General features: G+C 32.5%; 1 protein-coding gene across 4 annotated transcripts in view; it reads right to left on the bottom strand.

Moving 5' to 3' along the window:
• The window catches only part of LOC118188797 (chitin synthase chs-2-like), a 103,156-nt gene that overhangs the window by 50,461 nt on the left and 33,680 nt on the right, over positions 1–19,015 (bottom strand). Inside the window, exons 1-2 of one of the 4 annotated variants that reach the window (XM_035359307.2) lie at positions 4,561–4,610; positions 3,963–4,068 (exon numbers count right to left, since the gene is read on the bottom strand). The exons of 1 other annotated variant lie outside the window; for it this stretch is intronic. In XM_035359307.2, coding sequence (XP_035215198.1) covers positions 3,963–4,063 — 101 coding nt within the window. In that variant the 5' untranslated portion in view covers positions 4,064–4,068; positions 4,561–4,610. Of the gene's footprint in view, positions 1–3,962; positions 4,069–4,560; positions 4,611–19,015 lie in introns of those variants that run through there. 2 more of the 4 variants (XM_035359306.2, XM_035359308.2) reach the window with 2 other exon arrangements.

Below are 19,015 nucleotides of genomic sequence, written 5' to 3'. Positions count from 1 at the left end.
TTGCTGGTTTCTGAGAACGATACTAACCAATTACTTTTGTACAATAATTACTTAGCCCACATTAACTTTTAGCTACGACCATTTCTCGGACATCACTGCTACAAGAGACCAAATAAGCCACACTAACGGCTCCCTCCTTAAGGCATAATTAATATATGTGCAATGTATAAAATGTTTCAGGTATAAATCAATCTACAAAAGCATCCAAATAAATTAAAAATCGAATGCAACGTAATCCTATTATAAAATAGAAACTAAACTAATATTTTTTAAATAAAAAATTAAAAGTCGAGCTATATATCGAAAAAGATTATAATTATATATCGAGGATTTAAAATGAAAGCGGAAACTGACAATATATAAGCTTATCATAAAATTATTCTAGAATTTTAACTTATGCTTAAACACCATCGAAAGAAAGCTTTAACGCTATGTTAAACTTGTCTAAAAATGGTAATGAGCAACAGCTGAGAAAAATGTGGCAATTATGTTAATATTGCAAAAATGTTCCGCAAATGCGACCTTCTGTGCTGTTACTTTGGTATGTTCTGATAAATAATAAGTAAAATCTGTTAGTGATAGAATACATTCATTTGGACTTTCAGAATTATCCAAGTTGTTATTTAGACAGCAATCATAAGAAGTAAATGATTGGATCAAAAGATTATAATTGTCGAGATTTCAGGTCGAAGAGTCAAGACTTTGGTCACGTATTAGGAAAGGAATTAAATGCAAAAGTTGCCCTACAACGGAAACGAGCGAGATACGGATAAATTGGTTGACCTAATCTAGGAAAGAATGAACCTTAATGAGATCAAACTCTCGTTTCGGTAAATCTTTTCACCTAAGCGCTGTGCTCATTTCTGTTCCCAGTTTGAACTTTAGAATTTAAGTAATCCGCAATTTTTGCAGTTTGGGAAAAATACAAGATTTTCGCGTCCCAATAGTGGATATCTTACGAATCTTAGTATACCTATTCAGTTACGCAACTTATACAGCGGAGGATTTTTTCCCCCAAAACAGTAAACTTTTGATAAATAAAGGGATTAGAGTTGAGTTAGCGTAATCTGCAGCGCATATAAATGCCGAAATACCTCCTTTAAATAAATTAATAATTACTTATTGTATCTGATAAAGGTTCAAGCTTTATAACCATTAGTCTAAACAGCTGTATAAGAAGTAAATCTTTCACCGAGATTTTAATCAAATTTTCGGGATATTCTGTGTCTGGTACCGTACTATAGTATACTGTAAATTAAATTTTCATCGGGTTAGTTCTCATCAAGCATCAAAACTGCTTCATAAATTCGTTGATGTTTTGCGTTTAAGAGAAATACAACGAGTCAAAACAATGGGGAACAACAAACGTTTTAGAAAGAGCAATTAAATATTTAATTTAAACGAAACAGATTTCTTATAAACCTGATCTTAGAGCTAATTTTAGAACTAGCCAAAAATGTTAAACGTCAAATTATATGTTTGTGTACAAACGAGAAGGTCGAAAAGGTGTTGGGGCATAAACATGTTTTTCAGAAAACTGAAAAGTACTTTAATAATGTGTTGGCCTCTTTTTTGTACAATTTCATTCAGTTTTCTAGGCATGGACTTGACAAAACTTTGAAAGATTTGCTTTCATTTTTTTTCCATTCCGTGATGAGTCCAAGTTTATTTCTGTTGGAAATTTTAATTTATTAATTCTGTCTTGCATATAATTCATAATGTGCTAAACACGATTAAAGTCTTAAGTCAGCGCAGATGTTTGATAACATATGGATAATCTAGTTATCCAATTTGCAGGTAAGATTATGGTTATGATCATTATCCTGATGAAAATAGTAACAATATGCACATTTCGGAGGTCTTTAAGGTTTTGTTTCAAAATGTTTAAATTTGTTTTTGCTATCAATAAAATTTTGATTTCTAACGTCGCACGCACTCGTACAGCCCAGACAAGTTATCTCCACGTTTTACTAAAGGAGTTAATATTCTATTTTTTAAGTTCAGTATAGAGTTTCGCCTTACATTTGCTTTTCATTATTCCCTTAAATTTACTTCATCTATAAATACCAATGTCTAAAAATAATTAAGGCCTTTTTAATACGTATCATAGGGAATTGTAATCATACCTTTCTCTTTGCTTTACTGAAAAATGGTTTACTTCTAGCTATTTGGTCATGAAATCAGTTTCCTTCAAAATATTCCTAAAACTTTCGTTAGGTTCTTAGTCAGTTTGAATGCATCGATATTAGTATTAAAGAAAAGCATTTTCAACAATCCACATTTCTTTGATCCAAGTGAAATGACTTGGACTCCTTGTTCGTAGCTCGCTTGTCTTCAATCAAATGTTTCAAGCATTTAGAAATTATGAACTACTCTTACATATATTGGGAGCCTTACATAAAATAACAGTATCGATATGTTTACATTTTACGGAAGATACAGTTTCATCTATTTGTTCCGGACCGCTTCTGTGTGATTTATACATTCTCTGTATACCACTCAACTACGAAAATTTGGAACATAAATAAGAGATTAATTTATGGAGCTACGGATTTAAGGTGCAAAAAGCTGTTACGATTAATTTTAAAAATGGTGAACATACTCTGACTTAGCCGCCCAGCCGGTATATTGTTTAGCGACCCTGTCTGCCTCAGCGCTGAGGCCGGGTTCCAGTTCCTTCATAGGAAACCAACGGAAGCCACCTATTAGGCGCTTCCATAATGAAATGGCCACCATTTCCGGCCCTTGTAGTGGCCCAAGGCTGATGGCTATTAAATAAAGCTCCCGGGAATTAAAAAAACTCGTGACTTAAGATCAGACATTTCCCCAAATGGCGGGCTTAACTTCATAAATCTGCCTCCGACGTCAGTTAAAGTTTACCTTGTTTAAGTATTTCATCAAATGTGTTAAATTTGCCACCTTTCCCCAAACTCAAATTACCGTCTAAATTATAGCATACTACAACAAAATTAAGTAAAAAATTATTGATCTCATGTTAAAATTAATAACTGAAACTAAACTTAAACGGAAATATTTCTACAGAAATGAAAAGAATCTACACATAGAAAAGAGGAAGAATTTGTCTTTAATGAATTTGCCCGAGTAACTTTCCAAAATGCGCATTGTTATAGGACTAGCATTTTGATCAAAGATGAATCCAAAGATATACTAAATGTATTCACACACTTTTATAAAAGTTTTATGTGCTGAGAACTTGAGCCTGAAGAGCAATATAAGAATAGTTTCAGTTACACGACAACTTGCGCAAAGCTGCTATATAAGAAGATGTATATGCACCAATTCGAAACTTCTAGCTAGAAAACATTTGAGTCATCAACTCTTACTTCGAAAAGTTTTCTAAATGTAAGAAATATCTTAATTCACTAATAACACATTAAAAACTTTGACAATACTACTAAAGAATAGCACATTTAATTTAAGGTGGCCAACAGCCAACGTTGGCGAGTGCATCTTTCTGAAGAAAATGATTTGGCGAGTTGTTTGCCGTTTAACAAAACTATCCAAATAAGACAGACTCCGAAAGGGTAAATAAATCATTTAGTTTATTCTTATTTTAATTATATCTAAAAACTGAGTGTACTCCATTTTTTCCCAAATATTTCTTATGTATTTAAAGTAAGATTTTAACAAATGCAAAAGTAGCACAAGAATTCAAAAGCGGTTCTAAATTCTACTTTTGTTTGACACAGATAATAAACTTAAAGAGCCCACTTTTCATTTCTCAAAGTGCACTGAACTATTGAATTGTCCAAATTTTTCAATTTAGTAGGTAGCTTTATATTAATTCCAAAAAACACCAGTAAGTAATGCAAGAGCAAAGTTTCATGTTTTTCCCTAATAAATAGCTTAATAAAATATTTTTAGTTTAAAGTACTATATGGAAAAGAAGCTTTACCAAATTTTAAAGAAAGTGTTAAAGGAAATAAATTATGAAAACTTACCTGCCGTAAGTGTTCTCATTCAGAGGCGTTTTCTCGTCATCATCATCTATCGTTTCCTCATCGGAAAGGTGCAGATCTGTTTTAAGCGGAACAGGAGCCATGTCAGCTTCCCAAGGAAGAAATGAAAAATTAACAGTTACGTGTTCAGATTGACTTTTTAAAAGAAACTCTTATTTCAAGACTTAAGAATAAATAATCGATAATATTTAAAGGCCATACTTTATATTTACGTAAAAATTACTTAAAATTCTGAGCCTTAAAAGCGTGATATAACAAAGCATGATGCAACGTGAGCTTTTAAATCCACAAAATGCTTTGTAACTAAAATTTCAGTTTTGTGCAGCTTCAGAAAATATTCCTCATTAAATTCCATTTGGTGCTATTTCATACATATATATACATAAATTTGAGCAAGTCGGAAAATCAGAAAAGTAGATAAATTTTGAAACACAGTCTACAGAGTAACATATACTATAATGCATTTAGAATAGCAGTATATACAGGAATTCTGTTCGACAAACACCTTATTATTTGCTAAGTAAAATATTAAAATTTTGAACTCTGTACAGAAATAAAAAATGTATAGTTTATAACTTACAAGATTTTTTTTTTTAAACTTTCAATTGACGTTTATACGCCCGACAATGGAGACAAATGCAAAAGGCAGCAAGGCTCCCCTGTATTTGCTTTTATAGTTAGTTTCTGCTGAATTACAACGTAGAATGATGCCAATTTAATCGCGAACTTCTATTTATATATTCTACTTTTTGCAGCATGTATGTGTATACGGTAAAAACTCAATCTTTACATAACTTGTATTAAACAGTTTAAAAATTTAGCCTTCAGATGCAATCTTTATAAACAAATAATGCGACAAATAGTTAAAAATAACAATCTTTGGGTTCAAATGAAATAAAATAACAGTAAAATCAGTTTGAAAAGTACTGTTTCTATTTAATATTGTTACTAAAATGAGGTACTGATTAATATTTTACCTTAATCATATATTAGTACTTTATGTATAATTGTTTACTATATAACATCAGCGGTTTTAACCACTTGGCCATTAATGGGCCTTTAAGAGAATCATTTTCTTTCTTTTCGGAGCTTCAGAAAATGTATCATATTTTTAATTTTATTTCATTTGAATAATTCATTGTTTCATATAGAGGGAAAACGATGTTTCTCGTTCCGTCTCAATGTTTATCAAATATTTAATAGCATTTGCGGTTTAAGTTTTAAGATAAAATCGTTATCTTCGTGATAAATAAAATGCAGTCGTTTTGATGGTGATTGATGTATTCTTTACAGTCCTGATTATTAACGTCTTGAATAACTCAATGACTACTTAAATCTTTTTCAGATTACTATTTTAGAAATCCTATTGAGCACTTTGTTAATCTACATATATAACATACTTAAGTGATAAATTTGATCCATAAATTTTAATCTTTAAATAACAGTGTAGAGACATTAGGTACTTCTGGAAGCAGGCAAGATGAAAAATTAGCAAACGCCTTCACCGGAAATCCAACCACGGACCTCTGGAATACCGGCTCAGCGTGCAGAACCACTACACAACGAAGGCACGCTAGGAAACCGGGAGAAATACCTTATACACTCCCCCTTTTAAAGGGCAACTGGGGTTTCTAGGGGATCCAGTCGCCAAATCCTGGGTGCGGAGCATCATCATGCAACACCCTTTTAATTCGGGCGCCACTGTAGAGACATTAGGTATTTTTGGAAGCAGGCAAGATGAAACATTAGCTAACGCCTTCGCCGGGAATCGAACCACGGACCTCTGGAATACCGGCCCAGCGTGCAGAACCACTGCACCACGAAGGCACACTAGGAAGGCGGGAGAAATACCTTATAACAGAACGAACACCGAAACTAAATTATCACTTATAATCTTAACTACAATAAAAATTATATGCACCTTTGTTTATCATTGGAAAGCTTCATTTTTGCCTACATTATATTAATATAAGACCTGTTTATGTGCTTTAACGCAGTCGTCTATGTTGAAATATTTATTAAGGATTTAATCATAAAATTAGCACATTTTTCAGCCTTTACGAGAATTAACACATACCAAATTATGACTGTTACAGTCTTGAATTCATGTGTACAAAAACTGTCATATTACATGTGAAGTAACTTATTTAAAATATTTGTAATCTCCTTAAATTTCAAAATCTTCAATAGTCCAATCCTCAAATTTGTAATCTTTCCTAGAAAGTTAATTTAGACTAGGTTTGGTTTGGTTTATTTGATTATATAAAAGCACTCTAAAGATATCTATCTGCCTAAGGGAAGGGATGCCTTCATAAAGAATTTTCGAAGAGAAACTGGCTCGTATCCGCATTACACATGGGGAAAACCCCGAAAACACCTATGCAGCCAACCTGTTCGCCTGGAATCAAAGCCAGGTCAAATTACCAGCGTTCATCGACTTACCAGCACTCGGCCGCTGGTGAGCATTTAAGACTAGGAAACATTCTAGTTATACTTTTTTTGTCTTAATGAAGCTGATCATGTACTATTCTGATGGCCATCCAATACAAGGCAGCTTACCTAAGTCTAAGGTGTTAATGTCTTTCATTAATTTTTCTTTTAATTGTTTTCTGAATTTCTGCAAAATTTTCAGAATGTTTGCACTTGGAAATCAAATAGACGGACGCTTTCTTTATAGCTGTATCCCCTAGCTGTTTATGAAAATAAGCCTTTCATTCATAAGTTTTCTCGTTTGATCGCTGAACTTTCTAGTTTCTGTAGCCATTTGACTTTACTAGTATGCAAACAATTTACTCTGCTTATTTCATAAAACTATAACATATAGTTTCTCTTATTTGTAATGAAGCCAAATAAACAGCAATCCTAAACTCAAACATTAATTAAAATGTATTTATTTTCTGATTTGAATATCACGTATCATGGTTCTTCCTTGGCTATTCAATTACTGTAACTCAGTACTTGAAAACTTTGTTAATTATGAATCTAAATAATTGATTAACACTGAAAATGATTGATTAAAGTTACTGTAATAAATGAAAAATTGTTTTAGACATTTTGATTCTCTAAACATTATTACAAATTTGAAAAACTAAGTGCTTACGTCTGAGAAAAACTAAGTGCTCTCAGACGTAAGAACTTAGGGAAACGTAAGTTTATGAGATTGCTTTTACATAGTTTGGTGATAAACAACCGATTAATGATAGACTGTAAGTAAGTGAAAAAAACAGAGAAAAATAAAACTAAACCGACAATTGCATCAGTTAAGAAAGATAATTAAGTGCAGCTTTCGGATTCTTTGGTATAGTTTTTAATTGACTTTTAAGTTAAATATATAAACTTTCCTGTCGTTACCCGTTTAACCTTCATCGTCGCTAACATAACTTTCGAGAACAATACGTCCTTTATGGGTCAGTATTGTCCTCTTTCTTTGAGGCAATCACTCGTTCAGATTTATCTTTTAGAATCTTTAGGCGATGACAATAACTTGGGTACCTTCACCTTAAAATCATCGATATCCGCAGGAAACCATTTTGTTTGACAACAGGCTGAGAGGATGTTCTGCAATCCTATGTCCATGATAAGTGTTCGCGGTTTTAGTTTAGTGCTTATTCTTTAATTTGACACCAGTCTGAAGTGGACGTGAGAAATATTCTTGCTTCTAAAACTTTGCTATTTCTGGTAAATTCTCGAGAAAAAACGTTATTATTGCAACCAGCTGTTTTCTGCAGTTAACTGACACCCTCAATCAAGTGAAATCAGCCAGTGTTCTCTATGCAAACGCTCTAGCATTAATAATTATACTTACACAGTAGGAGCGCACAGTGGATTTGAAAACAAAAAGTAAAATAGAGTCGCGCTGAATTATGAAACTGAGCGACGAAAAGGCCATTTTAAGGAGAATTGAAATTTTCAAGAAGAAAAATAATAATATACATGCTTAATTCTGCCTTTTGACAGAAATCTGAACTTGAATAAAAATTGTGATAAAAAGCTAGTTAAAGTGATAAAAGGCTAGTTAGCAAGAATACTCGAGCATCTGTTAACACGATCTGTCATCACTAAAAGCTTTTATCACAAAAAGCTCTCAAACGTAAAAACTTAGGGCAGCTATTCTGAAAAGGCTTCATATTCTCTGTGGTACACGAAAATGAGAGCTGAATTTTAAATTACTTAATTTAATATTAAACTGTATGTACTTAATTGCATTCTGTTAATTATAGGCTTTCCCGAGGCGCGGGGAAGTCATAGGTGCGCCTTGTCACCTGATATCGATAGTTTAAAAAGGTTAAACCATTAATCATAACTATGAAGTTCATGCAATAAAAAACAGTAATCTTATTGAAAGAAAAATATTTAATGACGTATTCTTCAAAAATACCACAAAAAAATCCAGAGATAAACTAATGGTGAATGTATTAAGCTTAACCCCGTCCTCGTTAGCTCGTCGTAAATTCATATTTATGGATCTAATTCTTTTACACCCTAGCATAAAAGCGAAAGTATTTTCATGTTCCTCCACCCCGAAGATTTCATAACGATTCCTGCACCTTTATGGAAGTCGGTGATTATTCACTTCGATAACGATCTTTCCATGGGCATCATGATAAAGACTGCACTCTTCATGGTATAAATTCACCTTCATAAGTGTGCTAGGCAACTTGCAAAAGGATGCCGGGACCATTATCGAGGTTGGCTAGAGTGATGAGTTCAGCCCCATCCTCCCCTATTTCGTGGTATTTAGAATCATATGATATAAAATAACGATTCTTATATGGGAGAAAGCGATTTACTTAGATCTTAAATAAGTAATCCTGTATATTGCACAGGAAAAAATGTGAGAACACAGACTCCTCTATGAAACGAAAATTGCAAAGTTATTGTTATTTTAAGTAATCAATTATTTATACTTTCAGTTTTACTATCACTTTTTCCTTTCCGTTTCCTCATCAAAATGCAAATCAGTTTGAGGGTATTTAAGTTGAGGCTTTTGGATTATAAGACAGAGCTTGCTTCTGCCTCTCGAGGCCACTTAACTGATTTTCGCTAGCTCTGACAAGATTGTTATTCTTCGGTTTTGCGTTATTGCAGCCGACATTTAAACTGTTATGCCGGTGAGAAAGTTTGAGCCATCTTCGATTTAAATCAATTGTGTAGACTTTTTTTTCTCATGCTCAGTTTAAATTTGAATTTTACTCTCACTTTAAGTTATATCACAAAAAGTAGTGGTTGATTTGTAAGTATGCGACAGGCATTTTATGCTCAAGTTCTGGTATAAAAAAAGTAGTTTTAAACCTTTTCAAGACTCTGTTGTTACTCCAGCCCAAGCAATAATTCGCACTAATTCTATTAGGAGTTTGATGCTAGTTTATGCTACCAAAGAAAACCAAACTCTGTAAAATTAAAAGAGGAACAAATAAAGAAACTGAGGGCTTCGATAATTCTGTGATCGTATAATTCTGCAGATCAAGAAATTCTTCATTCAGCTACTGAAATAAAGCAAAACGTTTCCACCATAATTAGATTTACAAAACAAACTATTTACATGTTTCTAATAATAGTATTATCACTAAACTGGAATATTTCCAAGAGTCAGTCAACTTCTCATGGGAACTATGCATAAATGAAAATTTTCCCTTTCCAAACTTGAAAGGAGTGTTATTACGAATTTCGTTTGTTAAAATAAAAGCACAGAAGAAGGAATGGCCAAAAACTCTAGAGCTTAGTAATAAGCACTTTTTTTATTAATTAAGAGAGCCAGTGTTCGATCATCATTGACGATATAGTATGTACTTCTCTATTAAATTATCACATTAAATTTATGGACATAATTACAAAAAGAAAAATATATGTAAATGTGCTTGAATTTTTTTACAAAATTGTTAAAAATAATTTGTACATAGTTATTAATACCAATTATTTGAAATTAAATTTACGTTTTTGCACATCTAAGGTTTACAGCATTAACAAACACACAGCATGTTACTCAGATTTAAAAGAAAAGTGTCCTCTTTTTGTTAGTTCACTCTGAGATAGTAACAGATTTTTTAGCATATCAGGAGTCTGGGATTCGAGAACTGAAACTTGAGACTGGATTGCCTGTCGCCCAGACGGTATAGTGGTTAGGAAAGCCTACTATGGTACTGAAGGACCAGGGTTCGAATCCCGGGTAAGAAATGGATGTTTGTAAATGTATAGTGTCGGTGCAGCATGGCGGCACTATAAATATGCAAGCCGAAAATCCTCTTGTGTGGATTGGTGGGAGACCCCCGGGTCTCCCTGAGGTGTTCTCCCTCAAAATTGGGGATGGAAAATAGAAATCTAACCTCTCTTCGGGGTAAAGTCTGGCAAACATTGCTCCATGTAATATGAATAAGACAACAACTGGATTGGCTCTGTTGCTCTATTAGCCTTATGCAGAGCCAAAAGAAGAAAATATTCGTATGTTCAACAAATTTTGCATGCAAAATCGAGTCCAGAATTTAATTAAGAAGATGTGAAATAGATCAAGTAATTATTTGTACTGATAACTGTTGATATATCTCCGTCTGTTATCCGCAAATTTATAAAGAAGTTACGTATGTCATTCTATCTATAGAAATTTTTATCTCTTTCTGTCTCACAACAGCATCCATGACTCGCAGTTTGCAGTTATTTACATTTTTTCATAAACTTAAGAGTTTCGAATCGCGTCCCAAAATACAAAAAATACAAAATATAGACATTAGAAGTCCCAAAATACAAAATATAGACATTAGAAAAACTAAAATAAACTTGTATTTGTTAGTGATTATAATAAACTCATCTACACGGGATGTCTGATAAGTATTATACTACTAAATATATCTTTGGCGCTTGGCTGAAAGAAATGAATCAAATAAGGTAGCTTCAGATTACGGCAATTTTGGTCAAGGGAAACCTTTCGGTAAAATCATAAAACATCTAAATTTCTGTCCTTGCCCTCTACGAAGAAAGTTTGAATGGGGTATTCCTTATTCCATTAAACATCATTTAAAAACGCACTGGTTCTTTAATTTGCCAAACTGATCCTAAAAAATTGTCAAAATTATGTCACTTAAACCCCTTCTTTCTTTAAATAAAAAAATAAAATAAAATAAAACATCAAAAAAAACTTTGAAAGCTTTCAGATTTTATATTACGCTCAAAGGGACGTTTTTTTCACAGGGGATTCGATTCAAAGCGGGGCTTGAAAAGTGATAAAGACATTCAAAGTCATTCGACGCAAAGTACCGTTACACAGTGTAACGTCTTTGCGTTGCTACGCTACCAACATAATACCAGTAAGTAATGTAAAGAAACCTCGCGTATAAAATATCCGCATTTGAAGATGCACGTGATGTTAATGTTAATGGAACGCTTCAAAATCGTTGAGTTTGTTGATCAAAATTCTTTAAAGTTTTGCAAAATATGAAATAGATAATAAAACAAATTCCAAATCTGGACTTCTAGATACCCATATTCGAATGGAGGACTACGTTATTCAGAATTTGTTGTCTGAATACCGTTGTTTTTCACAATGCGAGAAACATATATACATTCACACAGATTCTTCATTATTTAATTTCTTTAAGTATAATGCAAAGCTCTAATATTTAGAGGCAACAATTTGAATAGCGATCCAGGAAGGCTTTTATAGCGAACCAATGCAAAATGCCAAAACGAAATTAATAGCCTTTCTAACGCCCATTTGGGTTAAAAAGAGAATGGATAAAAAGGACGTTTTCAAGTTAAAGGTTAATGATTAATTGATTAAGGTACAGCACACGAGAGTGATCTGCGTAAGGGGAGCGATGCTTTTCTGGAAGGCTATTATGAAGTCTTTAAGAAGCCATATAAAATTTCATTTAATTTTTTTTATTTTGTTTATAAATTTAAATTCAAAAGCTTACTTGCATAGTTCCTATAACGCTATTTACATACAGGCCTCAAAATTCCAACTACTAATATCTAAGATTATTTTGATTGTATAAGGATGAAATTTTTACTTTATATTTTAGAATATTTATTTACTTATGATAACCTGAATAGGAAAAATATTTTTTTCATTGAAACATTTTATTATAGGCCTGTATAAAAACTCAAGTTTCTGTATTTGAGCTGTAACAGGTCATACCAAACGTCTCGTAATCTAGAAGTTTACCTTTTTTGGCTAACGTCTTATATTCTAATCATGGTCTACGACCAGTCATTCAAAAGATATTTACTCGCTTTTTTGACACAGTATACATTCACCTTCTCCTGGGGAAAATTTTAGAAGAAATTTCAAGAGATTTCAAAAGAAATGTAAAATAATCTAAAGATTTAAAAGAAATTTTAAAACCTCAAACAAATAAAAACTATTAATTACCATAATATAGTAGTTAGCCATCCTTGCAATTATTATAGCAGTCTGGTAAATCATTGTTTGATAAATGTGCAGATGTAAACCTGTACAATTTTAATACACAGTTAGGTCTATCACTTTGTTCCGCACAGGATTCCCTTTAGTAATATCCAATGAAATTTGTATATATTATTGAGTAATCTTCAGTTTAAATACTGTTCAACACACTTTTCATGCGATTGAGACGCTGTTCCGCTCCTAACGCGTCAATCGCGTTGTGAGCAATTGCTCTATAATAGCTTACTATCAGCTCTTTTTTTCAACTACTCCGTTATAATCATCTTTAAATTCAAATAAAAAATTAATGGTACAACATTATCTTTTTGGAACACATTCAAACATGTTAATTTATGGGGTTCTTTTATAACTGGGAGCTAAAGTCCTGCAGACACTACTAAACAAACATCGCCACGTCTTATACAACTCACAAAGTACTGAAGGAGTACTTATTGTTTGACTTCCAAATTAATACTGAAGGAGATTTAAATAACCTTTTTATTTAGATTTAAATTGTACATAAAGGCATGACATGTACTGCAGACGAAACTTCCACCACTTCTGGTGATTTAAATTAACGTATACACAAATAAATTCAAACGGATTTAATTTTAATCTATTTAATGTGTAGTTTTAGACTACAAGACATTAACTAGATTAAAATTAATCTATTTAATCTATTTAATGTGTAGTTTTAGACTACAAGACATTAACTAGATTAAAATTAAGCTGATTGATATTTTATTGATGCGTGCTTAAAACATCGGCTAGCGAGAATGCTAAAGCCGGAATATAGCTTTTAAGCAGAGCTGGTTAAAATTACTAATAGCAAGACGTGATTGGCAGGAGCTCTTATCTAAGAAATCAAAACCCTCAACTTAAACACACAATCTAATTTGCATTCTGGTGAGAAATACGGAAAAGAGAAGTTATAGTAAAGACTAAAATCACAATAACTGGTTAATTAACATAAGATACTTTATCAATTCATTCTCTTTAGGTATTAAGCTAGAAGTGTTGATGGCAGGAAAATACAATTTAATATAGGTTTAGCGCCTAAGGTATTAATTAACCATTACTTTTTCTTTTACTAAATCGCTAATTTATCCAATGTAAGAAACTATTCCACATCAGCAATTGCTAACATAAGTGCAACATATGTAGCATGTGCGCATAGGTAACCATACACAATAAAAAGGCCCTCGAGTTCTGTGTACTTGTTAGTAGCTATTATCTTACAGAACTTTTGAAAAGAAGCTGACTTGTACTCTATCTACATATAAGGAAACCCACGATAACTTCCATTAAAATCATCTTACTATCACTTAAAATTAATCCGAAACGAAATTATGAGGTATAATCTAAAATACTCGCCCTAACAAACTTAACACTTATAGGAAGATGGTGCAATGGCTGCAAATGACTACTGCATTTATCTAGCATGAAGTCGAGAAATTAAATTCATATTATATCTAGGAGCATCTTAAAATATAAAATGTTCGAGATTTTGCTAATGCGTAAGAAATCTGTTACTGCGGTGTTAAAAAGTTACTTCTTGTTCACAAAAGCAACACGAAAAATTGATTGATTATTTGCATGCTACTTCCCTATTGAAAAACTGTTCTTTATTTACTAAGCAACATATAAAATAAAACGATTCATTAATATGTGAAAGCTTGAAAAATTCGTTAAAATTATGTGAGTTAAATCACTGCTACCCATTAAAAAGAAAATGTGAAAGCGTCAGTTTCAGAGGCCTTAATAAAAATTCAACTGTGAAAGCTATTTACTTAAACGATTAGCAATTTCGTTCAATTTTAGAAAGATAATATTTTTATAGGGGAAGCTGAGGCTCCAGTAAGTTGTGTTAATTTGAGGTTTCTGACATCAGCGGTTAGTGAGAATGCAAGACACAGTCAGTGACACTGAATGAAATATCACAAAATGCCTAATTTCCTGATAGATGCAAAATTTGGTAAAACCAGTAAAATTTTTATCTTCTACCTCTTTTTCTGAGGCTGTATTATTTCAAGAAGTACACCAAGATTCAAATCTTAATGCTCATTTTAGAGAACTTTGGTAGTTCACTTATCATCTTTGTGACAATGGATTTACGACATACATTTCTGGCAGATTGCTATGATGGCACCTCCGCAGCACGGGAAATTTTTAGAGTTATTTATCACAGGAATTAATGATAGTAATGAAAGGAGGTGAAATATGAAATAGTAACTGTGGCTTAGATGCCTACTTGTTAAAAGGCTACGAAACCGAGTGACATTACAATGATGTTTAAAAGGACACATGCCTTTCTTTAGGCACGAAGACCTTGTGTCAACCTTGGGAAGTTGATCCTCCTCCGTTATCTAAGCAAATCAGCAACCTTCTTTTACCAAGACACTGTAACCAAGGTTTTAATTCACCCGGAATCCACCGCAACCTAGCTTCAGCCGTTCTCCACTTTTAAGCAGAGCTTAATTTCTAAAAGTAGAAGTGCCGGAGCGCTATGGAAGACCGTCAGGAAAGAGGAACAAGAGTAAATAAATGAATAAAATGACTATTAAAATCATTAATAATTTAAAAACTGAATAATTAATGATTATTAAATTGATTAATAATTATTTAATTGTTGTGATTAGTTCATTTATGTTAACAATTAACACTAATTAATAATTATTTAAGTGTTAATTATTATTTAATTCATAATTAATTCATTATTATTTATTAAAATAATTGAATCAATAAAGATTGAAGTAATTAAATGATTAAAATTAAATAAAATGCAAAGAGATAAATTATAATTTAATAAGCGATTTTTAATGTAATTTTATTGCTAAAAATAAAATTTTCGAGATCAAATTTTTGTTGAAAATGTTGTTCAGTTACATAAGAGAACTGCCGAAGCCTTCTAAGGCTCCGGTGCGCTCCAGCTAAAATTAGAATTTATCCCCAAAATTAAGAAGTATCGGAGCCGCGCTCCGGTGGGCTACAGCGCAATTTAAGCCCTGCTTTTAAGTGAAATCGGAATTCAAGCTGGAGCCCTAAATAAGGTATTTTAATAATACCTAAATAAGGTACTCCGGTATTTTAATTTCTTATTTAACTATTTGAAATTAATTTAACTTATTTCTTTTTATCTCTTTACACTTTATTTTAAATATTCCTTTTTAATTATTTTATTAGCCTAAAGGGCCCAGAATAATTAATAGCCCAGAAGGGCTTATTAATTTCGTTTTGGCATTTTGTGTCGAAAACTTTAAATGTCCGTTTCACTTTTCTAATTACTGCCACCAAATATTATCGCCATGTGTTATATTTAATGAAATTAAATAAGGAAGAATCTGCATAAATGTACGTATGTTTCTCGCATTGTGATAAAACAATGGTAGCTAGAGCTATCGAATTTTGAATAACGTAATCCTCCACCGAATATGGGCATCTGGAAGCCCTCATTTGGAATTTTTTTATTATTGATTTCATATTTTGTAAAACTTTAACAAATTTTTCATTAACAAACTCAACGATTTCAAAGCGAGCAACGGCAACACTGTACGAAAAAAAAAAAAAAAAATTATCTCCAGCGCTTGAGACTGTGTATTGGAAATTCTAAAGGATATGCTCATTTTAAGATTATTTTATGATACTACTGTTGAATTGAATTTTATGGTTTAAGTGCGAAATGATATTTAATAAATAAAGGTAACACACAAAACGTTTAAAAAACGCTCTTTTGGGCGTAATGTAAAATCTCAAAGCTTTCAGGATTTTTATTTATTTATTTATTTTTACTTACCTTTCGTGACGACATTCTACAGGGCTCCGGCACGTTTAATTTTAGAAATTGGGCCCTGACAGTAACCTTATTTCCTCTTTTCTCTAAATTTGGGAGAATAGGCATTTGAGCTGCCCAGACATCGTAAGCAAACGAAACTTATTTATAGTGTCTGCGCAGTTTAAGTGGATACTTTCTCAGTTTAGTCAAAAGAGAGATGTTGAGTTATACCCTCTATCCCGAACAAGAATATTAAGCACGGAAGTGAAAATTTAATTGTCGATTACATTAAACTCCCTATTACCCATGACTAGTCTATCCCTTCATCCCTCAGATGGGGTATCTGCAAGCTAGAAAATTCAGATTGCGGTCTAACGCCACGAAAAAGAATTTACAATTAGAAAAATATATTTAAAAACTTAAATCATACAAATGCTTGTGTTCTTCTCCTAAATAAAAAAAATATTCTAATTTATCCGTAAAACTAAATTTTTGCTGTGAAACTTCTTAAAAATGAACTCAAAAGAATTTTAGTTTAGAAGCTCCGGAAACTCTTCTTAATTTTTTTCCTAAACTTTAAATAGTATAAATATAAAAACATTAAAATATTAAAAAATATGTTACTATTTGAGCAGAATTTTGGGAAAAGAAATATTTAGAGAAACTTGCAATATCTCTATTGCTGTTCAATTATAATTTCATCACGGCCAATTGATTTCATTTTGTATGCCGACAGTAGCATAGGCAGAGAGAATTAAAACATTTCTGTCGTCTTGCAATAAGAGTGTTAAGAACCTATTTTATTTCTTACTCTTATAGTATAAAATTATACTTGTTGTAAAAGTCTTAGTGTCCAGATAAAGATGGTTATGTTAAATTACTTGAATACAGAAAAGCACAATAGAGCTATCTGCGTAAAGCAAGGAATGACTGTCTAAAGGGCTTCTGTTCACCTCATACACAGAAAAAACACGAAAACCAACCATATAGTTAGACTGTTTGACCTAGACTCGAAACCAGGTCCAACTACCAGTGTTCAGTGGTCTTAAACATTCGGCCACTCGTGTGGCTTCTAGGTAATATTTTTTAAATGATTAATTTTATTACATCAATGACCAACGCTCTTTTATATTATCGAAGATAAATGAAATATAATATGCGTTGTCGAAAGGCAACAATCATTTGTAACGGATAGGATTTTTTTTTTTTTTTTTTTTTTTTTTTTTTTTTTTGCTAATTTAGAGCAATAACATCTCTTTGAAATGCTTTGAATAGTTATAAATCAAATGCCAAAATATCCTTTTGTTCCTGTGTAGAGTCATTAAGCTCTTTTCAGAGCATGAGATGTGAAAATGGGCCATGTCCTCACCGGGATTCAATTCCGGACTCTCCGATTATCAGCCCGACGTGTTTTCTAATTACACCACGAAGACGAAAAAAACAAAGCCTTACATTCTCCCCTCTTTAAGGGTGACTATGGAGGGGAAAAGCCAATCTCCAAATCCTTCTGGTGACAAATTATCATCCACCACCCTTATAGTTCGGGCGCCACAATAGAATCATTTAGAATTTTTGAGACAATAAATGCGGAAAAAGTGCAATACTGTCATTGGGATTCGTACTCCGGACCTTTCGTTGCTATCCGGACGTGATTTCTAGTTGCATCACGAATGCACGGGTAAGGAGGGAGAAAAACTTACACTTCAGATGACAGTATCAAGGGAAGAGGTGTTTAATGCTGTTTCATAAAAGGCAAATTTTAACGCGATTTAAGACTTTAGTTATATTATTTACATACATTCTTCAATGAAATCTTTTTTACCCTATCATTCGAAGATCTTTTCCGTATACAGCGGCTATATGTTTTTAGTATTTGTTTGCAGCAGCGAGTAATCTAAGGATCTTATGTGCTGTGTGGGTTTCTGTGTTTTTACGTGAGTATGTGTTTAGAGCTTTTAATAAAAGTATGTTCACAAAACCAGCCACCTGAACCATGAAAGAGAGTTTTAGCAGTTACAAAGATGGTCACAGCTGCTTAACTAAAGAAAAGTCTTCATAAATTCATCATGAAATTATTATTAATGTTCAAACTGCACCTAAGTTGCAGAATAATTCAAAAAATAAAATCGTGAAATTTGCCCGAATCTTCCTCAGTGAAGCAAACGTAAAAAACTATAAAATAGATTCAAAAATCATTTTATAAAAATCCCAATGATTGCGAGATTCATTAAAAAAATAGTGATTTTAACGAAAAATACATTTCTACTGTAAGGATCTTAAGTTTTACTAACGTTTATTTTATTTTAAATCTTTACTATCACTTCTTATTTTCTACTTCCGGCCAGAATTATAAGCGTTAATGTATTTATGCAAAGTTTGTCTGGCGAACGCCAAGTATTTAAGTTGTGGCTTTTTGCCAAGCGAGAGAGAGGAAGCAGTTAGTCGAAGCAGGCCGCTTACCTTAGAAGTTTTACTCAGTTGCTGGTTGCCTTCCAGGCCAGAGGTTTTAATCCTCTTGATAATTTTTAAACGTATTGTAGTGTTAACAGTTATCTGTACTACATACGGCTTCCTGTTAATATCCGGCCAATCTTCCACGTTTATTATTTTAAAGTTAAATTAGAGTTTAGTTTTATTTTTTATATTTTTACGTTAGACCACAAGTAGCGGGTCTGTGTATTCCGAAGTACGGAAGTTGTTGTAAATAGAGAAAATAAAGGGTTTTGTATACCCTTCTTGTGTATCCTGTCTACTTTCCACAGTGATTGAACATAGCTTTAGTAAGCTCTCTGTTCCGAGTCAGGTCCTTGCATGTTCCCGAAGAAAGTAAGGAGGAACATTGAACCTGATAGTGGCGCCCAACGA

Source organism: Stegodyphus dumicola, chromosome X1 (assembly GCF_044657685.1).
Source record: "Stegodyphus dumicola isolate Sdum_Otavi_A_Nest chromosome X1, ASM4465768v1".
NCBI lineage: Eukaryota > Metazoa > Arthropoda > Arachnida > Araneae > Eresidae > Stegodyphus > Stegodyphus dumicola.
The sequence above is the reverse complement of the archived record's forward strand: the minus strand, read 5'-3'. Positions and strand labels throughout refer to the sequence as shown.